At 44.4% G+C, this 22,026-nt stretch overlaps 1 protein-coding gene across 1 annotated transcript in view; it reads left to right on the top strand.

Moving 5' to 3' along the window:
- Positions 1-634: 634 nt before the first annotated feature.
- The window catches only part of LOC131281516 (signal-induced proliferation-associated 1-like protein 1), a 57,220-nt gene continuing 35,828 nt past the window's right edge, over positions 635-22,026 (top strand). The window contains exon 1 of the mRNA XM_058310853.1: positions 635-691. Within this exon, the coding sequence (XP_058166836.1) occupies positions 635-691 (57 nt within the window). The remainder of the gene's footprint in view (positions 692-22,026) is intronic.

Below are 22,026 nucleotides of genomic sequence, written 5' to 3'. Positions count from 1 at the left end.
TAAAATAGCCCTATTTTGCTGTGTGTCTGTCGTCTGCTGTCCTTTTGTTGTGTCGAGTGTGTTGGCTCCTGAGTTTGCGGTACATCGAGCACAGAATCACCCCGGAACGGATCCCGGGGGTCATTCGTTTAAACCAGCACACAGGTGCAGAGCGTGCATGCATGCACTGGAATCCGAATGGGTTCCAAAAACATGCCAAAAACTCGCTCCCCTCTTTGCTTTCGGCGCTGGAACATCGAGGGTGATAGAAACATGCCCATGCTCACATGTGGTCCCCTTCACGGGAACAGGAATGAAGCGTAATAAAATAGCATAAAATGTGGAACAGCGGCGGACAGGGATATGTTGCACGGTGCACAGCCCACCGTGGTGTGGTGTAGAACAATGCGCGATACGGTTGTGTTCGCGTGGCCCAAGGGCAGTCGGAAACATGTTTCGTGGACATTTTGGTGCAGAATGTTTTTCTTTTCCACCCTTATTTTATACCTTTGGTTTGCTGAGTTACGCTTTTGAACTTGATCAAATTAAATTTTAACCTTTACCTTTCATTTAATGGTTTTACACAGCAACTTATCTATATTTTTTCATTCTTTTTATTTATTTTCTCCGTAGGTAAGTCGTCAGTACACTTTGCATGTATCATAGAACCAGAGCTTCCTCCGTCCATTATCCGATCGCTAAGAAGACCAAGGTAAAGTGTTTTGTTTATCCCTTGTCTCTGTGTGTTTTTTGCTTCGGTTGTTTACCTGTTTTCTTCAATCTTGCGGTTGGTGTTTCCTTTCTCACGTAAGCTGCTTTCCTTTGGATCTATATGTAGTGTTGTTTGTTTTTTGTATCTTTTCGTCTTGTTTGTTTCTCTATTTTTTATTTTCCTCTTGCGGCCTTACTTTCGCTGTTCAAAGATATGGTAGCTCTTCTCACATTACCGGTTAGAAATTAAGTTTACCTTTTTTATGTAATGCTCTCGTTTTGATTGCTTTGAAATTCATTTGGCTTGAATGAAAAGGTCGGTAGTAAAGATGGCAAATTTTTGATGCAGTTCATGAATGACATGATTATTCAACACAAAAACCAAATTGACCACGAGGCATTTCCGGGATGTAAAGCTGTGGCTATTGGGATGTAAACCTGTGGTTTTTCATCTTGGGTCGTATGCGTATTACTTCGTGTAATAAACAGAGAAAAACTCACAAAAACTAATTTGTGATAAGAAGCTACAACACTTAAAACTTTTTTTTTTAATTTAAAATTGCACCTCACACCACCGTATTGAAATTGATGTTCTGTGAAAACAGACGGCTCTTGTTCAATCGTTATTGCCATTTCCCAACCTCGCAATGATCTTCGTTATCAGTTGGTGTCATTGACTGCCAGGAACCCCGAACATTAACGACATAAACGAAACCATTCACGGCTCGACTCGGCTGAATTTTGGCGTCACGGATTAAAGAGAACGTCATCTGTTCTGTGGCGGCACGTTGTATGCTATCAGCGTTGGGCTACTTTTTTATGCATTTCATTAAAATTCCTCGCAAAACTGTTATCAGTAGACATGTAACAAGCAAAACAAATTTGCTTCAACTAAAAAAACACACACGGACGGATTTGAAACTAATCACATGCGCTTGTTGACTCCCTAATCGTTTGAAAGGGAAAATTGAATGTAGTTCAATTCGCTAGCAACTTGTTTTAATTGCAGATCATGCCCTTCGTATGAAAGGTTACTGCGGATCATCATTTCAATGTCAGCTTATTTGAAAGAATTTTCTACCCAGTTTACTATTCGCTTTCTAATATCTCAGCGTCTTCCGGTTGCGTGGCTTCGTCGTACCAACTTTCTCGCAACTGAGGACAAGCAATCGAAAGAGAATATTTTTTCTGTTTTCTTCCCGAGAACAGCGCAGTTCATTCATGTGGTAGAAAGTGTCTTACAGATTTTTTCTTTTTCACATTTCTTTCAACTGCTTTTCGCACGAATCGAAACCGTTCGCTGATGCTTTTGAGCATTCCATTGATGCTTGTGACGCTTTTTGCAACACATTCCTGATCTCTTTATTTGACTCACTGCAAGCCTGACCCACGGGTCCCGCGTGGCATTTCCGCTTTCCGGGCCGATGGCCGATGGTTCAGATTGTAGAGCGTGGCCAGATTAACTGGCGGAAGGGAGAGCAGCTACGACTGCAAACTTCCTTCTCTTGTTTGTTTGGCCTTTTTTAAACCTAACGTTCCGTATGAGGTTGTTGGGTTGAATTCCGTCGGTGTGTGGTGCAGTTGTTTCCAGCTGGAAAGATTTTTACACCCGATATTTGTAAGCTGGTTGTGCGACCGTTTCTTACGAGCGCAATTCTCAATGGTGGTCGTCGCCGTGTCGTATTTAGCGTTGGAATCTGGCGTGAAAGTGTAGGACTCCGTGATGTGAGTGTGCACATCGAGTGCAAAAATAAAAATAAAAGGTGCTGGCACTTAATCGCGCTTGAATTGAAGATGCTGCGGGCCCGAGTTGCGAATGGGAATGGAGTTAAAAAGATCAACCGCCGGATGCCGCCAGCCCACGTTTTTGCTGCGTTCTGGGGCCGGATGCGGCCGAGATATGCGGTACCCCGTGCGTGTGTGTGTGCTGTGTTGATGCGTGTCTTTGAGTGCATATAAAATAAAAAAGGGAAAACCAGCCCGAACTCTCTTCCTGCTCAGGGAAGCTAAAGAGTGGCCGTAGAACGATGTTGATCTGATGGATACTCTGAGCCCTCCAGACGTTTGTGGGGTACGTTTCACTTTCGCAATCAAAAACCCTCCGGATGTGGTATCGGTGTTTATGGCTCGGCTCCGGCGCGGAGTTTGTGCACGCCGAGTCATCGTTATTATTTTAATGATCGCAATCGACGCGAGCTTTACCGATTCTTGGATGCGGTCGTTCTTTCCGGCTCGAAACGGGTTTGCCTTGTGCAGGGTATTTTGTTTTCACACGAGAGCAAAGGAATGCAACCAAAGCGATTCGCAATGGGTGTCTTACATGTGGTATGAAAATCTCAGTGTTCAATAAAAAATGAGTTCAAGGAGAGTTTTATAAACAGAACGGACGGTGTTGTAATCAAATAATTGTTAAGAAAATCAAAAGTAACTGAACCACTATAAAAAATCATCGTTGTATTAAGATGTTGTACATTCAAAAAAACAATACAACAAAATAAAAACGAAACTACGTTAAAAGATGCAGCTGGACTGATTATGACCTCGACGACGAAGTTAAAAAAAACGTCTCTTTCGTATTTAGTCAATATTTGTGGGAATACTTTTTCTTAGTACAGTTTTGGACCTAAGCTTTATATTGGCTTCAAGATGTATGTGACCGGTTGTAGATTTGCTTAAGCAAAAAAGGGATTTGCCGCATGCATGGCTAATCAACATTTTCATTTGACGCAATGAACAAGTGGATGGGCCACTCTTATCGGACCCTGCGTTTAAGCAGGATGCAAATGTTTTTGCGAAAAACCGTCTTTCTTCAAGTGTCTCTTCCTCTGACTACCAGCACCTCCCTTTAGTGTACTTCTGCATCCTACTAATACGATTGAATTGCCGCTGCTTGCGTTTCATAAACGACGAACGCTTACGCGTCAAGGGTTTTAAAGTCATTTTCGAACGCAAAAATAGCGTTCTTCAGACGCTCGTTACTACCCGGCCGACAAAACGTCACGTAATAACGCTTCCATCCTGCGCGGCCCCGGAATGACTCCTTACGGCCGGAACTGACTGATATTTTTGTACACCCCAGCCCCCTGCAGACCAATCCAGTACCACCTTTGCCGGATCGTATCACCGCAACAGTTCATCACCACGAGGGCCCATTTCGGTGCGCTTCTCTTTGGATTGCTTTTGGGTCGATTTTCGCCACGTTCGCGTCGTCCCGCTGGGGCTTCCGAAGATATCCTCTCGGAAGGGATGTCGGGTCACGGACATGGTGGTGGTGGTGGTGGTGATGGTTGCGCGTGAGGTGATGAAGTGAAATGTTCGAACCAGCCCCCCGCCGCAGGCCATTGCCGGATGCAGCGAGCAACGCCCGTTCGCCGCCGCTTAATAGCCGTCAGTCGTCTGTTTGCAGACTAATTACGAGAATGCGAAAATTCTCACGTTCCGGCGTCGTCTTCGGGGTCCTTTTCTTTTGCGATCCCGGTGCATCAGGGTTTCCTCCTCGCTGTCGTTGCAGCAGGATGCAGCAGTGTCATTAGTAGATGTGCTGCTGGTGGTCCAGATCGAACGGAGCTAGCTGGAAAATAAGTTTATCCTCCGAACCGTTGAATTGTTCGTTTCCAGACGTTAAAAAAAACGATTGTTTAGGTTCACAACGGTGTTCTCGATGCATTCTTAACATTGCAAGCTGAGCAGCTCCGAAGCGTACGAAAACTGATAAAGGATTTTTGGCACATTCCCAAAAAAGTCAATGTTTTCAACAGACTTGCAGGCAACTCTATCGTTGGCTTTCCTTCTGCCCACTATCAAGTGTTTCTGTCAGCTTGAAAATCTGACGCCGAAAAAAGCCGCCTCTCGGAAAGTCATTCAACTGTTATCGCGGTCGTACTGTGCTTGCGGTTGAGCTTGGGCAGATTTGTGAAATTGCGTTCGGTCTCATCTAGCATATGGAATCATTTGTTAGAGCCGAGCCTCCCCGGAGTGGTTGTGTGGTTGGTCAGAAAACCCGGTAGGAATTTAAATAGCTATCTGGAACAATCTTTCATCGCCGTTGAATGGTGGCGAGAAATCGCAATGCAATGAATCCTTTGACAGACCTCCACCTCGGAACGGAATAGAGGTAGATTGTTGCTACCGGAATCTCAGTGGGGGTCTTCGCCGACGATGATTCATCGTGGAAGTATGATGACTCGGGAGGAGCTTGCTTTTGGCATTTTGTTGAAAGGTCTTTTGCACAGTGAAGTCACTAAGACGATTAAAAATCAAGAAGGAAAGAAGACGTTGCGAGTAAAATCGTTTCGGTTTTTATATGCTTTGTCAGAGAAAATGATGTTATTTTAATCCTTTCCTGAGGTTTTTTCACGAATTTCGTTTCAGTTTGATCTTTTTTCACTAAAACTATCGAATGCTGTCACATCGTTTAATTAAACAATACTTAATATTCATTGTTGAATGTTCTTTAAGGTTCCATCTGCGTGAAAAGCTTTTTTCCTTGTCCACTCGTTTGGGTTAAAACAATGTTTCCATTCAAAATGCATCTTTGGAACTTCCCCAAGAGAAATCGTAAAGAAGGAAAGTCCATGAACAAATTGTGATAAATTTGTTTGCTGCTGTGTCGTTCCTCCTCGAGTCAACGAGACCCCTCGCGCCGGTTGTCCGGATGATTGGTAGGAGTTAGATGAAGCGCCAGACAAGTGCATTCTGTGTCGCATGATTAACGGGCGAACGGTAGCTGCAGTAGACATCTTTTTAATTTGTTTTCCCGGCCGTTTTTGTTTCCCTTTCCATTGTGTCTCGCTGGCTTTTTCTTTTAACAGCTCGGCTTAGACGGTGCGGGAAGTCGGTGGGTCATCATGTTTCATGTTTGAATTATGTGTGAGGGTGGAAAATTATTCAACTGTCATCGTCGGGTGATTTGTTGCAGATGCGTACAGTGGGTTAAGCGTCTGGAATTAGGAAACGCGTGACGAAGGGTCGGGTCCGGCGCAGATGATGTTTCCATCGGGCTCGCGTTGGGAAAAATCTGTTGAGAATTATGTGTACAATCGTCGCAATCCGAGGGATATGCGTACGATGTAGATGATTGTGATGGTACGCGTGTGTCTTTTCCACCGGATCACGAGCTGAGTTGATCCCTCTCCACCGAGGTTGCAACGAATATTCGCTAAAGGCGACTGTCGTCGTCTTGGTTAACCACCATCATCAGCGCCTCCATCGCTTGAAGAGCCCACTGGCGCAATAAATTGATGTTTGCTGGCGGAATTAATTGAAACCGGAAATGCTTAATTTAAAGCGAAGTTTCTTTTATTTGCGATTTCTTCAACAAAACCCTTTGCCCGGCAGCTTTGGCTCAGAGGGTGTGATGATGGTAAAGAATTTCAGCCGGGAAATCCAATGTCCAGAGCGGGAAAATGCACGAAGAATGTTATTTGGATGGAGAAATTTCCCATAACATGAAGAATGCAGCAGATTTCACCCTTGCAACGGCAGCTGCGATCCTGCGATTGCAACGAATATCCGCTCGGGTGATTTCGGTGGTTGGTTGGTGGTTAGTAAAAGTTTGCCGCAGGAAAAGAATGATGGTTTCATTTTATCGCCCCCTCCCGTCTCCCCCCGCCGTTTGGATGTAAAAAAAACCAAACTCGCGTCCACTGAAGCGCATAAAACTGCTGTGATTGATTTATGGACCACAGTTTGTGATTTTTAATTGCCACCGCCGAAGGGAAAGGGAAAGGAAGGGCGATGAGCCATTCATATGCATACATTTGCACTCGGTGACAGCCGCGAGGGGGGCAGCAGTTGGGGATGAAAATTGAAATCGGAGTCACAAAGTGCCACGTGCCCGTTTCCGCTCGTTCTCCCAATGTTGAGCCTTATGAATTGTGTGATTTTTCGGTGGAAGATTATTCATTTGTGGTGTTTTGAAAACTTCATCTTGATTGCCCTTAGCGTAACGATTAATTACGTTCGGTGCGCGAGAGAGTGAGATGAAAATGAAAAGCAAACTTTTCCGCTCCGCGACGCATAATTACAATCATATTTCGATGATGGGCGCTTAAATAAGAAACAACCCGTACCGAAATGTTGGCAATTCAAAACGAAGCAAACATTAGCATTTTGAGATAGGAATCTAATGTAATTCAGTTTTTTATGAAGCTTCAAAAGTACATAATGCATGACTTATTTGTATAAAATTCCGTTTAATTCAGATTGAGAAAAAGTAAGAAATCATAAATAAAAACAAAATCCCATAAAAGAATACAGAATGACTGGATTTATTATACAAAACATTTAATTTGCTAGTTCCCTACTCCTGCAAAGGTACAATAACCTCGTCCGTAATCTAGCATATCTCACCGGTTTTGGAGCGACGAACAACGTTGTGCTTTGTGCGACCGGAAAAACTAGTTCCGCTACAACTATTTTCGAAACGCAATAGAAGAAATAATACCGGCAGGTAGAATTCAGTTGACAAAAATTATCATCCCAGTGTGTACAGTTGAATTAAAAATGAACACTTTATGCCTATTTGTACCATTTGTTAGAATTGTTGTGAAAACCCCCCACTCGGAGCGCTTCGCTTCGCGGATGCCGTGAGCTCCAAATGATGATGCGTTATGTTAGCCAATGTTGCCGGGGTGGTGCGTTCGTTGCGTGTCAGAGTAAAAGTAAAGCAAATGTTAAGCAAAAAAAAAGAGAAACAAGTAACGTTAATGTTATGACAAACCATCAAACTACTTTGTGCGCTGCCAACGGACTGAATGACGCGTGTTCGCTGGCTCGTGACCACGAAAGTGAATCCAACCGAGATCCAGGCGAAGGGTGGTGTGGTATGGTGTGTGGTGTGCGGTTGTAGTGTATTAATTGTTCTACTTTTCACTGTGTTTGTACATCACAAAGCATCATCAGGAAGCAGTACCGTGTTTGAAATCATAATGTACTGGAGAAGTTATGTGGAGTTAGAGCTTGGTGTTTTCATTTTAAATTGTTCTTTTTTAACCGATTTTAGCAGTGGAATATTTAAAAGATATATCGAAACGATCGTTACGAGCCCAAATTAATTGGTTTGATGGAAGAGATACCAAAGTTAAACGACATCCCGCTCCAGCGAACCAACAAACAGTCGTTCGAGCGTGTGCAATGCTTATTTCAGCAACATTTTATTTTATAGTTGTTCGAAGGTTAGCTGAATCAAGATGACCTTCTCGTGAGCGATACAGCGCGGACACACGAAACCTTTCTCTATGAAGTATTATTGTTTACCATTTTCTTCTTTCCCTTAGCCATTACCGAAACGAAACCGATGGGTGTGTGGAAAACTGCGTGCCTGGAAGTTGCCCCAAACGGCAGCAACAAATTCTCGAGGCCTAACGGTGGGCGTTGAATTCATTAGTAGAAATTGAGAGCGAAATGAAAGTGGAACTGAACAAACGCACACACGGGCGCGGCCATTGAAGTTTATTGTGTTTCTTAATTTCTTTGGACAGCGTGCGCGTGGTGTTGAGCAGCTTTTTGAAAGATTTTGATTGACGGAATTGGTGCCACCGCGAATGATCCAGTTAGGTTTCTCTGCTTCCCCTAAATATCATTGTTGCATTTAATTCATCACCTATGGCAGATTCACTATCGACAGGTTGCTCCATGGTGCGGTGGCTTTTGTAATTGTTTTTTTAAATTTCCCCGTTAACATTGGAAATCAAAAGAAAGTGTGAACATATAAACATTGGATCGTTGGAAAGTGAATGACTCATACTCAGGGATCGAAGATGGTTCTGAGATAAAACAACGCTTTAATGGATCGCAAAGGTGTACTTTGCTATTATTATATTTTATTTTAGCTCAACACTTTGCGACCATAAATTTTTAAGATACCATATAAACCTCTTTCTCTGGGGGCTTCCAGTTGTGCTTCTCCACCGTCAAACTTGACAGCAAATGGTGTTATTTCAGCCATGGGGTGTCGCTTGGGGTGAGCGAAAATTAACTTGTCTCCTGTCGAGACCTGGACTGCGAATCAGATATACAGACCACAAAACATACATTCGACAACAGGCGCGCTCGACGGTTGATCAAGATAGCATTCAGACGATCAGGCTGACTGGAGACTGGTTGACACATTTGTTCGTCGCCCACACAACCGGAATAGAGGTTCATCATAAGCAGCTTTTCTTGGGTCCAAAAAAAAGATACCCACCATATTTTTGCATCTCGAGATGGCGGATGTGGTTTTTGGAGGATTGTTTTCGGGGAACGTGCGCTCGTGCAATCTACCCGATCCTTGTCTCCTTCGGGTCGGAGTGATTCACGCATCAAATTTAGTAAAATTTATTCAGATCCCTCTGGTGCTTGATTGAAACATGCGGAGCGAGAAGCATAGCACACACGTATAGCGCGGGGTACCCAACTGAAACTGACGTTTGCACGCGTGTGATCGCATGGTGACGATAATGTTGCTTGGAGTGTGATGACGCCGAGGATCCAAACCGGTACCTCCGGGTAAACCTGTGAGGAATAATAACAACCACTGTTCGGGCGTGGAAGAATTTGGGGAAAGAATTTACAAAAAATGTACATGTGAAACTATCGAAAGTGTCGAAAATGCACATCTGGCTTGCAAGGAAAATCCAAAAAGCCCTAATCCACCCGGAGGATGTTGGGAAGCAAGGGTGAGAAAACAAATGCGCACTAACAAATAGAAAAACACACAATAAACCACACTCGAAAACCCATTTCGTAAGTGCGGCAACACCAGCAACACCATGTGTTGGTTTTTGGGTTTTAGTTGTTTCCCTTTATGCTTGCGAGCTTCGATGTTTCGCGTCGGGAGAAGCGCGCATGTTTTGCTTTAGGCCGACACCTTTTTGTGCGTGTTTTTTGTTGTTGTCGTGCTGGCACTGGAAGCGTCGATTCATTTGCATAGAAAATTCTACCAGTAGAAATAAAACTTTTCAGTTGGACGCGCTCGCTTATTCCCCACGGGTTGCGATGTGCGACGTATGACGTGCCATGGCCGTTAGCCGTCGGGTTTTTGAAGGTGTTGTGGTCGATGGCCTTTAGAGAACAGCCCTTCGGATTACGCTCGACCGTGTGCGAGCGAGGTGTTTCCCCGGTTTGGGTTGGTGGGTAATTAAATTACTTCTTGCATTGCTCTGTTCTGTTTGATACAACGCTGTTGGTTCTTATACATTTAATTTGATTTGAAGTTTCCAATTTTCAACACCAACGTTCGAGGAAACTCCGTGCCCCCCAGACTTGGTTAATTTTCACTCCGTGACGCCACACATTCCGTTCGTGCGTGCGTGAATGCGCCTTTTGCCGAGCGCTTGGTCAAGCTTCGAACGAATCGAATTAGATATGTATCATCGTTCGGCCGAGAGAGTGGAAACGGAGGGGGAGCCCGTAGGGTTTCATCCTCCATCCATTAGACGCATTATGGCCTTCATCGTCATCATCATCACTGTGATGGCGCAGAGTTGGCCTCTGGTCACTTTATTGCAACCCACCCGCGGTGAGTGCATTAATTTTCACCATGCTCAAGCCAAATCGTCGTGGATGGAAGAGAGGGTGATTTAGAAATAAAAGATACCGGGTTTGGTGTGGGATTAAGAAAGGGATGAAAATTACTCCTTTTCACAACCCACCAAAACCCTCATCAGAACAATTTGCGTACAGAGTTTGTGTGTGTGTGTGTGGGGGTTATTTTTTCGCACGATTGGTCCGGTTCCCTTCTTAATGACTCACGTCTCGACGCAGAGAGCGTCAAATCTCCGCATTTCCTCATCTGCACCGCACGACGGCGATGATGATGATGATGTCCCTATGATGGATTGGTACGGTCGACTTTAGACAGCCGTCAGCGAAGATGGTGTGCCGTTGTGTTTTTTTTTCGAGTAGTAAGAAAATGAAAAATTACCCATTCACTACTCACGCTTTTGGTCATCAAGCGCGTCCCAAGTGGTCGACGGGAATTCGGTGTGCTGCAGATTTAAATGAAACCAACCTCCCTCGCGCGTTTGATAAATGAGTGGCGACGAGATGCTTTTGCTTCTATTACCATACAAACGAAGGCAGAAGTACGTTGTCCACTGATGGTTAGCTCTTCCCGCACTTCCAACTCTGAGCCACCAGCGCGTGTGTGTGTGGGGGTGGTGATGACGATTAAGTTTCATAATTGTTACCCGTCTCGCGGTTGTGGACAATCGTCAAATTGCTGTTGCTGCTACTGCTCATTTACACAAATTTACGCAAAGCCCAAGAAAGGAGGTACATTGAATCATTGCGATGAGAGGATCGGTGGAAAACAGCGGATGACAGTAGAAAAATCCGCGCCACCCACCGCGAGGAATGTCATCAGCCAGGGAGGAAACGGCTTAAAGATTGCGACTGTGTCTGCTGCACGCTCGGTTGCGCCTTGCTGTGGCAATGCGAGATGGCGTTGGTGTGATAAATAAAAAGTGCACCGTTTAACGAACTTGTCGTCGGTCATTGGTCATCGGAGGCTTTAATCGCTAGGTCGACGGCTTTTCATGGGTCAGCGTCGTGTGTTTGCAACGCGCCCAATGAGCCGAGGCGAGTGAAAACTGAAGTTGACCAACGAGTGGTTTTTCCTACACGCATCGCGACGAGAAGTGATAATCGCGGTACGATGAGAAAATAATCTGCCATTGTCAACCCGTCGGTGTTATCATTAATTATGTAAAACCGTCCAGGCACTTACATCTTCGACGTTATGGCGCTCTGTGTGTTACGTGGCCAAGTGGTTTTTTGCTCTCAGTCTATCGGTAGCTTAGCCTGTAGGACATTAAAATAGACTCATCCTAACATAATGTTCGACAAATTAGGTTTATCGTTTTCGTCCAACGCGAGCAATGAATCATGACCCTTAAGTTTTATTTCAATCTCCTGTTCCAATCCCATTTACAGTAGGTTTTTATCGTTGCATAATGAAGTTTCCATGTTGGAATATGACATCTTTCAAAATAGCACCTTCAGATTTATTATCGGAGGTTTTCCTTATTGAAGTGAACAGACAAAAAAAATCATTCTTAAGGAAACAAAAACCACTTTAGTCGGTGTAAAGACACATTCTACAGCATCGCTCTTCAGTAATGCGAACGTAAGGCGAACCCACTGACGATTGATTTTTTTTTTGTGCAATATTTGTTGACACCATCGTCTCGTGTCAAATGCTAATTAGTTCATTTTAAATTATGACTTGGTGATCCAGAACCTCGAAACGCGCGCCATTCGCAGGTTACGTTTCTGTGCGTGGGCATTTCGATCCGGTGTTGCTGTTGTCGTAAAAATGTCATCCCATTAAAACGTGACTTGTTCGCCCTTAGGTTTTTCTACTTTAGGGAAGACGGAAGTGTGTGGTTCGGGTTGGGCGGGTGGATATTTAGTGTTCAATCCATCGTGAATCATCCCCTAAGCATAGTTCAGAAGTGCTCGTCCAAAAGACGGGGGAGCATTTGGTGTATTGAAATTTATTTATTCATAAATCTTCCTCTCGAATGTGTGCCAATCGGTGTCGCGTCGAGGGAGTTTGTGAATCACGATCAGACGAGTTCTCGTTGGGAGTTCCGAAGTATCCTCTTCGGCTTGCTGACATCACTCACTGGCGACGGTGTGTTGTTGTTAGGAACGTTTCTTTTAGCCCGATGTTATGCAAAATTAGTTTAATAATCGACGATCATCCAGATTCCGACCATTCCACGTTCCTTCAAGGATAGAGTATGTGTTCATTTAATCTTTGATTCACAGTTGTGTAAAACACTACTATCATAAATTATAATGTTGCTACTGCGAAAATTGATACAATATTTCACAATCTGTGGATGCCTTGAACATACGTGGCGTGATTTCAGCCTCTGCTGATATTGTTTTGCGCAATCGTCGCTGCTATAAAATACCGTTCAAGGCTAGCTTGCCTTTGGCGGATCACCGCTTGCGATTGTAATTTATGTTCTTTTCTTCTCTATAGGAAGTAGTAATAGCAACAACTGTTGGTGTTATCGCGTTGATAAGTGTTTACAATTTGTTCAATTGATATTTATTGTACGCGCTCCTTATTGATAGATGGTTCATTGGAATACAAGATGAGCTTCGGTTCAAATACAGACTTTTTAACCCATTCATGCATTGATGAATGATCGCCATCCAAAACCGTAAGCATAACTGTTTATTCTTGCCCACTTCACACAAGGGCATGTGTGCGCTTGCGCTAATTTAGTGGAGGATTTCTTCGCCTCCCCCTAGGGCATCCTGTTTCGAAGCCGTTTCAATAACACTCCACTTACTATGTCAATGTCAGCCGGAATTTTGGCGAAAGACGTGCGAGATCGTTTCGTCCGTTGATTGAAGTGGCCCCGGTTCCCATGTAGCCGATGCCATTCCGATCGCTAATGTGCAGAGATTTTCTCCCGGCCGGCACGAAGAAGCCAAATTTGAAGGATTTACCACGAAGTTGATTAGGGATTCATCAATTTTTGGAGTTTATGCTATTGGATAATTACTCTTCGTTTTTCGTGCAGTAGTTTCTGTTGGTGGCGTGTTTTATGGATTCTTTTCGCAAAATCATCCCGTGTAGTGCTTTCCCTATTTTTTGTTTTTCCTGAACTCACCACACGACATGTTGATGGTTCCCATGGTGGTTGGCATTCGTGTGATTGGAAATTGATGATCCTAAACGGTTGCATCCGGAGGATGAGCAAAGGAAAAGTTTGCATGTAAATTAGTGTGCTTCCCTTTGATAGATTGTTATCTGTTGCTTTCAATTTATTTAGATTCTTATGTGCAAAAATCTCATAGTTTCTTGTTTGTTTCTTTTTCTCCTCTTTTTAGGTAAGTTGGAATGTTTGATATGTAGGAACGGTTCCTCAAAATTGCTTCACCCGTGTGGGTTTTGGTCCGTAAGTAATTTAACATAATTTATCTTCTTCTTGGTGTAACGACCTTGTTGGTCATGCATGCCCGTTAAGGGCTTACGAGACTTTTTTACCCTATTGTACGTGGATAGTCAGGCCTCTCGTACAGGGGAGGGTCCGGTCTCGGTTGGGATTCGAACCCACGCCGTCGAGGTGGTGAGCCCAGGCGCTCATGGGCCGATTTTCTAACCGGCGCTACCGCTCGGCTGTCGCGGACCCCCAAACATAATTTATAATGTTTCTGATTCAGTTCAAAGTATTCACACCTTTAAAATTTTAACATTTTCAGTTGAGTGGCGAGAAAGTATGATGCATTTTGAAGATAGTCTGAAGAAATCGAGATGCGTTTGGATGTCTTTCGACAGAATCTGCCGCACAAATCCGTTTCGCAAAATTGCGCGAACTTAAAACGCACTCTACCGGATACAACTTTCTACCGGTGAAGCTTGGCAAAATGCACCTAAACTGCACATAACTGCACCAAGCAACATTCCCGTCCAGATGAGGCGAGGCTAAAACACCGGCCAGGCAGCGGTTCGGTTGAGAAGTGATGATATTTTCTTTTCATCGGAAACGATAAATCAAGCGATGTGCTTCTTTTCACCCGCTTCCCGTGAAATCACCAATCAAACCGATCTCATTCGAAAAGTGTTTGTTCGAGCGTGTGTTGGAGGCCGTGCACTGCCTCATAATGCTCAGGATGTTGTGTTAGGGTGGCTCATATGTTCGCACACGTTGCGATTGCCTGCCTGCCTGCCTTTTCCTTGCCGATGATGTCGGCATGTAACGGTTGACTTGTTATTAACGAATCATCCAAAGGAATGTTTTCAGAGGCACCGCCATTTGTGGTTGTGGTACTACTATTTGGCTGAAGCCTTTGGCTACGACGCCGTGACCGACTAACCGTGACCATCTTCGCTACAACAAGCGTGCCACCACGAGTGGATTTCGATGCGATTATTGCGTTCGCGAAAGCATTACGAAAGAAAGTGAAATGGCGTGAGGGGCTGATGGGCTTTATCTTGGGCGGAATTAGGGACGATAGCGCGGCTTTTTCACTAAACTGTAGTTGGCATCCTAGAATGCACAAACCGGACCAAATGATTCGAAATCTCATGCCATTGTGGAAAGCGCGATTATTTAAAAAAAATGGAATGTAGATCATTGTCTGAAATTGTAAAGATTTTTAGTAATTACGGGATGTATCTACGTTCAAGTTGAGGAAACAGCAACGCTGTTTAGTTAAATCTAATTAATGACTTTCAACGATTGGCAGCAGGAATTTCTTGTACGTTGAAGATACTTCGCACAAAATCGAAAGTAAAAACCGGCACAGCACAAACAGCGAAAGAAAGTGCAATTCACCAAAACGATACTTGATAGCCTTTGTGCCTGCGATTCTTGGCGTACTAACGAGCTTAAAATCCAGCCACAGAAAAACCATCGACAACCGCACCAGGCTTTTTAATGGCACAGCGTGTGAGAGGAGTCCAGAGGCAGCACCGCCAGCCAGACAACTTCACCAGACGACGGTCAACCGAATCGAAGCAAATCGAATTGTAGAGCAGTTTTGTGGTGGTAATGGGTGGTACGTTTAGTACTTCGGTTTTTTTTGTTTTGGTCTGTGAGGGGTATGAGGGTTTTTTTCCGATTTGTAGTTGTGTTCGTGGAGAGGAGAGAAGAGGTAAGGTACCATTGGGCTTTCCAATGTTGCACGACACGCCTCGTGGCCTCGTGGCGGAAAACCGTCAGCGTCCTCGAGTGAGCCGCGGCGTGAAATCCTCATACCCCCTGGTCCATTCCTTCCCTTTCACTTCATCTTTTGACCGTCATCATCCCCCTCGCCGAGGTTCGATCGATTGGAATCGCGCGCGCCAGGCGTCGATGACCCAGATTGTGGTGCTTTTTTCTCTTATTTTAATTTTACACTTTTATTCTCATTTCTCCCAGCGGCAAGGTATGCAAGTGCCCCCAACGAACCCCTCCACAAGCACATTTCCCCGCACGCACGTTAATGCTCAAGCACGCGGCACCCGATAAATGGCCAATGGGAAAAAAGAGCTTTGATAAAAGACATGCTATGCGTTCAACAAAAACAAACTGGCCACGGTTCGCGTAGAAAACCGTGTTCTGGATTTAACGTTCTGCTGCGTTGGGGCCTTTGTTTGTGTTGTTTGGCTGTGCAATCTGCATCAACGCACAGAAATAAAAAAATTGCATTGGCTGCCATGTTCGTTGCCTGTCCTCCTCAAACGCCCGTTTCCCTCATGGCGCCAAGAGCGATTCGCGTGTACGCGATTCGACTGGAGTGTGTGTGTGTTTACGCATAAATAAATAATCAAACTTTCGCGCACGCTGCCGATTCGCGCCACGTCTGTGCGTGCGGTTGTTGTTGTTTGCGAAATAAATAAAGTTTTCTACACGCGAGAGCCCTGGGGAATGTGCGGAAAAAGTGCGCATCGAGTGAACGTTGCATAGCCTCGACCCCCGGCAACATCAGCATAATGCATAATTGTCGGTTTGCCGTTTCATTTCTCGTGCGATGAAATGATTGCTCAATTTTACTGCCGGTGGATTTGGGCATCGATTTGGGCAGCTTAATCTGTTAATGATGGCCGACACGAAGCTTTGCAACATTTGTACCAGTGGAAAACCGATTTCCGCTGGCCGGACGATTGAAGCATTTTATTTTCACATTTCTTTTTGTCACAAACTTTGTTGCTCTGTCATTTTTAAAACTAATTTTTGTAGTTTTTTTTGTTGTTGTTTCATTGTCTTGGTTATAACTTCATGCTTTTCCAAATTTAATAAATCGTCCACCGGCGACGACTTCCCACCGAAAAATCTGGAGCATCACTAATGGGCCGTTTGGGAGGCCGCCTACCGGTGGCGTGGGAAGATGCAATCAGACACACCGAACGCCAAGCACCCCGGTAACACTCCGGGAGAGAGGGGGAGGGAGCGTAGAGGAGGGTCCAGCTAGCGGTATTTTGCTGTCGCCAAGAACAGTAAGCAAACGCTCAGCTAACCTAACCGGTGAGGAAGCAAATAAAAAAAGCCGACCGAAGTTCAACCCGCTATGCGTTGAGATAGTTTCATTAGTTAGTAGTTCCCCGTAAGTGTGAGCTTTCTCAAAGTTCCGTCAACCCGGTGGCCATCCTTATTTTCGAAGGGTATAGGGAAAAAAAGACACCCTTCCAAACGGCAATGATTGCGTTAATAATGATGTTCGGTGGACGGGTGGTATTTTTTTTTTTTGATCCCCCATCACTTTATTCGAGCGTAGAAAAAGTTCCGTAAGTTTTCTTTCGGAAGCTGTGTGGCGTTACTTTCTCCTCGGCGCGCCACCGTATTGCGCGTAAGGTGTATAATTTTGGAACCCAAAGTCTGCGGGCGCAAATGTGCCGTTCGTTCTTCTGCGCTGCTGCATTGGGTGTTGCGTTCTGTGGGATGAATGGTTAACCCGAGAGTGGTTTTCAAAATCGGTCGACCTGGAGTCTCCGTTGCTTTTCACTTGTTTTCTTTCCTCATGCGAAAGCCGTTCTCCTGGGTTACGGCAGATAATAATCGCGCGCACCAAAAAGGAGAACAGGAAAGGAAGGATACGAAACATTGGGCACAAGGAAATAATCAGTAGAGAACCCAAACCTACGCGCTCCGATTCTCTTCCTGCAGCAGCAACAGCATCTCGGGCATGGTGATACTGTTTTCGGTATTCGCCCCACAAAAAAGCCGGTTTTGGTTTGTGCGTCACCACACCGGGCGGCGGTAGCGACGACAGAGGCCGGACGAAAGTTGTCCCTGAAGACCCTGACTTATGCTGCTTGCTGAGTTAATGTTGAGGCCGATGCTGGCTGGCAGCTGCCCGCTCTCTCGATGCCGGGCCCAAGTTCATCCGGCCGGGTCGGGTGTTTGTTTGTGGTGGCCGCCAATAAATGACCGGTTCGTCCGCGAAGCGGGGTCACGATGAAAAATGAACTTCATCCAACCCTTGGCCGTCGTCGTTGTCGTCGTCGCTACTTTCGCAACATTCGTTCCATGCTGATTGACTTCACGTGGAACCTGTTCGCGAACGCTTCCGACAAAGCCGGCCACGGTAGTTGATTTTTTTCCACCGGCCTTTAGTGGACGAGCATTATGTTTTCGGTGGTTGTTATGCTACGCGCTCCACCTGCTTGTGCCGAGAAAAGCCGGTGCAGGGTGAATGCTTGGTTATCTTTCAGGTTTTTCTTCGTCTTTTTTATCCGTTTGCTTCCTCTGTCAATTTTCGCCATGTTGTCATCGGCACCGCCGGGAAGATGATAAGTTTTTTTCTCATCGAAAAGCGCAAAGTTCCACCATTTTCTTATGCAACCTGCTGCTGCTGCTGCTGCCATTTTTTCCACCCAGAGTGACAATACGACGATGGTTGTTGTGTTCCGGTGTGAGGGGAAACGGGAGGGGGAACGGGTTGGAATTATAATTAAAACACTTCCGCAGCTTCGATCGGAACGGACATAAATTAAACGCCACGGGCGTAAAAAGTCCAACCGCGGTGAAGTGAACCAGTTGTGGTTAGTTTCTTCTCCGTGTCGGGTTCATTGAATAATTTTCTTTTTTTGCGCAAGGTTACGATGACGAAAAACTCATCATCCGTGTGCTTTCTGGGAGTGGAGTTCAAACAGGAAATTGTTTTTCTTTCAAGTATTCTCTGATAAGACGGAAATTGTAAAGTCAAACAAAAAGCAAACCATCAAGCACATTGACTTTACTACAAGCAAGTGAGTTAAAAGTTGGTGTGCTGCATGAGTTTGTTATCGGTTGCTTTAACAAATGTTGCTAACGCTTTGTCCGTTACGTGATTGCCATCGACGATCGATATTTTCCAGGCTTTAGTTTAGATATTTCCAATGCAGTACCATTGTCTGCTCATACGCTGCCGGAGGAAGCTTTAGATAACTGCAAACGACATCGACTTGACTTTACACAACCGAATGGGCGTTCTTTTTTTGCATTTTTTACCACACACGTCTGCCTAACCTTTCCACTTCGTTACGCTCGTTGAAACCATCGTTGGGCTCGCGACGTATTGTTGCGAATACGGTGCCGGAATGTGAACCAAACGCGTCCGACTGGGGTGACCTGGCGGATATCTCAGTGAAGCATATCGGTGGCTTCACTGGCACAAGCTGAAAAAAAAAATGGATGGAAAAACCTGTCACTTTGTTCAAACCACCCCGTTCCGGAAAGGGATCTGCTGGCTCACGGGGGTTGTTGGGTTTTTTTTTCGCCACGTTCCACGCAGCGTTGTTGCCGCAACAATGGTTCTGATTGTGATTGTGTGCTGTGAGAATGTTCTGACTCTAGCGATGCTAAGAACAAACGAACCCGGGAGTTAGGAAATGTTGAATTTGTAAAAAAAAGTAGCATAACACAAAAAAGCCTTCGCGGCCCGCGAGAATCACACTCGGCTTGCACTAGAACAATAGCATTTTCCACAGCTGTAGAGAGGTGTAGAACGGCGGGGCGGGTGCGTACGAAACATGGTGGTGCCCTCACACCGCGCGGGGGTCAGTGGCCGTTGAAATGGAGTTTCCTGTTAACCTACCGTCGTCGGGGAAAACACCGGAACACACACGCACAACGTGACGCAGTGACGCACTGCGTGGCCAAGTTTAATTTATTTTATCACCACTAATGAAACGAGTTTGCTCAAAATAAACCACCGAAACAATCATCGGACATTTTCCCAGCATTGGAAAGAAGGAAGGATTCTCCAAGCGCACCCGGAGATCAATGGATTGTTCCGTCTTTTGGGGGTTGATTTTAGTTATATTTTCCGCGTGGTGAACCACAGCTTAAACGTGACGTTAATCATTTCCCGCGTGTCTTCCTCCCCGTGCTGTCCGAGAAGAGGTACGAGAAGAAGCACACTTTTTGTTCTTTACCTCACCCGGTGTAAGTAATTAATTTTCTAAACAAGCAATTTATTCCGTACGTGCCCCAATTTGTGGTAGAGCTAGAGCGAAATTTCCGTTCTAATAACGGAACTGGTACGGAAAAGCTCCAGCTCAACCCCCGGAACCAATCGTGGGGATTGTCCACAAAAAATTAAAAACGTTAAGCCGAAGCATTTTTTAACGGCAAGTGCGCGCGCGCGTCCACAAAAGCTGTCAGGCCCACTTTTGGGGTTTATATTGCATTTTTTTGTTCTCCTGCGTTTTTTGTTAGACCCTATCTATGCCAAAAGCTTTACCTATTTGTTATTTGATTCCTCCCGACACTGGTGTTTGAATGTGGCAGTTGGGCTTCGAATAAAAGTGGAATGATTTATTGGTTTAGTAGTATTTTTAAAATGCCCGCCGGTTTTGAGGATTGTGTAGGAGAAAGGGGCCAGAATGAAAGCGCGGCTGTGTTGAAAAAAAAAAAAACACCTAAACGCTCGTGTTGTTGGCGTAACGGTGGATGGTTGTGTGGTGCATCCTCTAGCAGGGCGCTGCACTTGATGCTGATGATACGCTTCGATCGTGGCCGTTTATTTACCCTCCTCGAAATAAATAACAGCTGTGGAGCGTAAAAAGTACAACAAGGAGTTTAGAAACAAGAATCCGCCAGCCAATGATGGAAGAGACGGGCGAAATGGGAAAGAATGTAGGTCGACGGGTAAAATAAAGAAAGAAAGAAAACATTCACAAATGGTTCCTCACTTTTGCGTGCAACGTCAGGCAACCGTGACGAAATAGAACCGTAATTCGTAAATACGCGATGAATGGTGCTTGCGGCGAGTATCAAATAATGCTCCTCTGCATTTTCTCCTTCGCTTTTAATTAGTTTGCCGAGGCATAACTACCGAAGTAACTTTCGAACTGGGCGCGCTCGGTAGAGCATGGCATGGCGGGAATTATCCGCGAACAAATTAGGGCCCCGAAAATCAAAAGACTCATTCTCACTAACGAGACGTCAAGCGAGGAACCTTCGTTTGCGTATTGTGTATTAATAAAAAAATGTGTTTTATTTCGTTCAATCAATCTCTCTCTAAGAGGCTTCGTTAGAATCGGTTCAGTGGAGTAAGAGGTCATTTTGGGAGGTGTTTCATTTCAAGTTTACCACGCGTTTCCTTTTACCTTGGGATGCTGAAAGGAAAGATTTATCCTTGCCTCAGAGCCGTTCCAATTGAATGACTTCCAAATAAAAGTCAATTTAAAGTAAAAGTAACCTACTCACTGCGAATTAACATTTCATCGTTGCTGCAGAATGCCGCAAAGACAGCGTCGTTTGTATTCAAAAATAAAAATGACCCAACGGTAAACGGCGGGCATTAGTGCTCTAAATTGCAAGATAAGATAAATGGGGGTGATTTCGAGGCGTACGCGCGTACCTCAAGGGCATCAGACAAATCAGTGTACGTCATTGGTAAATATATCTTTAGGTGTAGCATTCGTCTTGTCAATGATAAAAAATTACTTTGTACCAACGGAGAATTTTCTTTTATGCTTCCTTCGCCAATCTTTCCGTTGATTAAGACGACTACAAGTATCCAAGAGAATACAACATTTTCCTTCAATACTTTTTACAACTTATCACAACAAATCCTACATCTAAATTACAAACAAGATTCAATTGTAGCAATTCTTAAGATTTAATTGATTACGAGCGATGCCGAATGCCACAAATTACGAATGACTCTGGACTGTATATTCGCTATTAACGCCACCGCAACAACCACTGGCACACGCTCAAGCTCAAAATGGTTTTAATGTAGCCGATTGTAAAATCTAAAGCAAACGATGGGCACACGTACACACATAATCATAATAATACCCGCGCAATAGCGTAATTGTGGCTATGGTTAATTTTTCTTCGTCTGTAATTTTTTCTTCATCGTTTTTTTTTCGCCAAATCATTACTGCACAATGAGTGTATTGTGAGGTTAAACGTGTTCGTAAAAGCACTCCCCTCAAGTTAATTTCTTATGTGTGTACAGACGAGAGGAAGTTATCTTTAATAGACGGAGTAGCGAAAAGAGGAACATGTTTTATGTTGCTGTGGTTAATTTTCCTGAACCAACAACAACATGCATATCAGGGATAAAACAACAACGGTTGAAACTGTATGCTTGTCGATGTTTCCAAACAATCAAAATAACATCAAAATAATTCGCACATCCGCGAACAATGATTTACTTTTTACTCTGAATGTTTCTAAACAGCTTTGTAAACAATATTTAATAGCACTGAGCAAATTATTTCCCTTTATGTAATCCACACACACACAGACGTACTTCGTATTGCAACGATTTGAGAGGATGGATCATGAACATATTGTAGGCTAATTGTTTTTCTGCATTCGGTATGCTCGTTAGTTATGGTATAGCTATATAATTGTTCATAAGTAGAATTATCTTCATACCTTTTTTAGGTTTATTTGCACCTTGTTT

The sequence above is a fragment of the Anopheles ziemanni genome, chromosome 2 (genome assembly GCF_943734765.1).
Source record: "Anopheles ziemanni chromosome 2, idAnoZiCoDA_A2_x.2, whole genome shotgun sequence".
Classification (NCBI taxonomy): domain Eukaryota; kingdom Metazoa; phylum Arthropoda; class Insecta; order Diptera; family Culicidae; genus Anopheles; species Anopheles ziemanni.
Note: the sequence above shows the minus strand (reverse complement) of the source record. Positions and strands in the feature narration are given on the sequence as shown.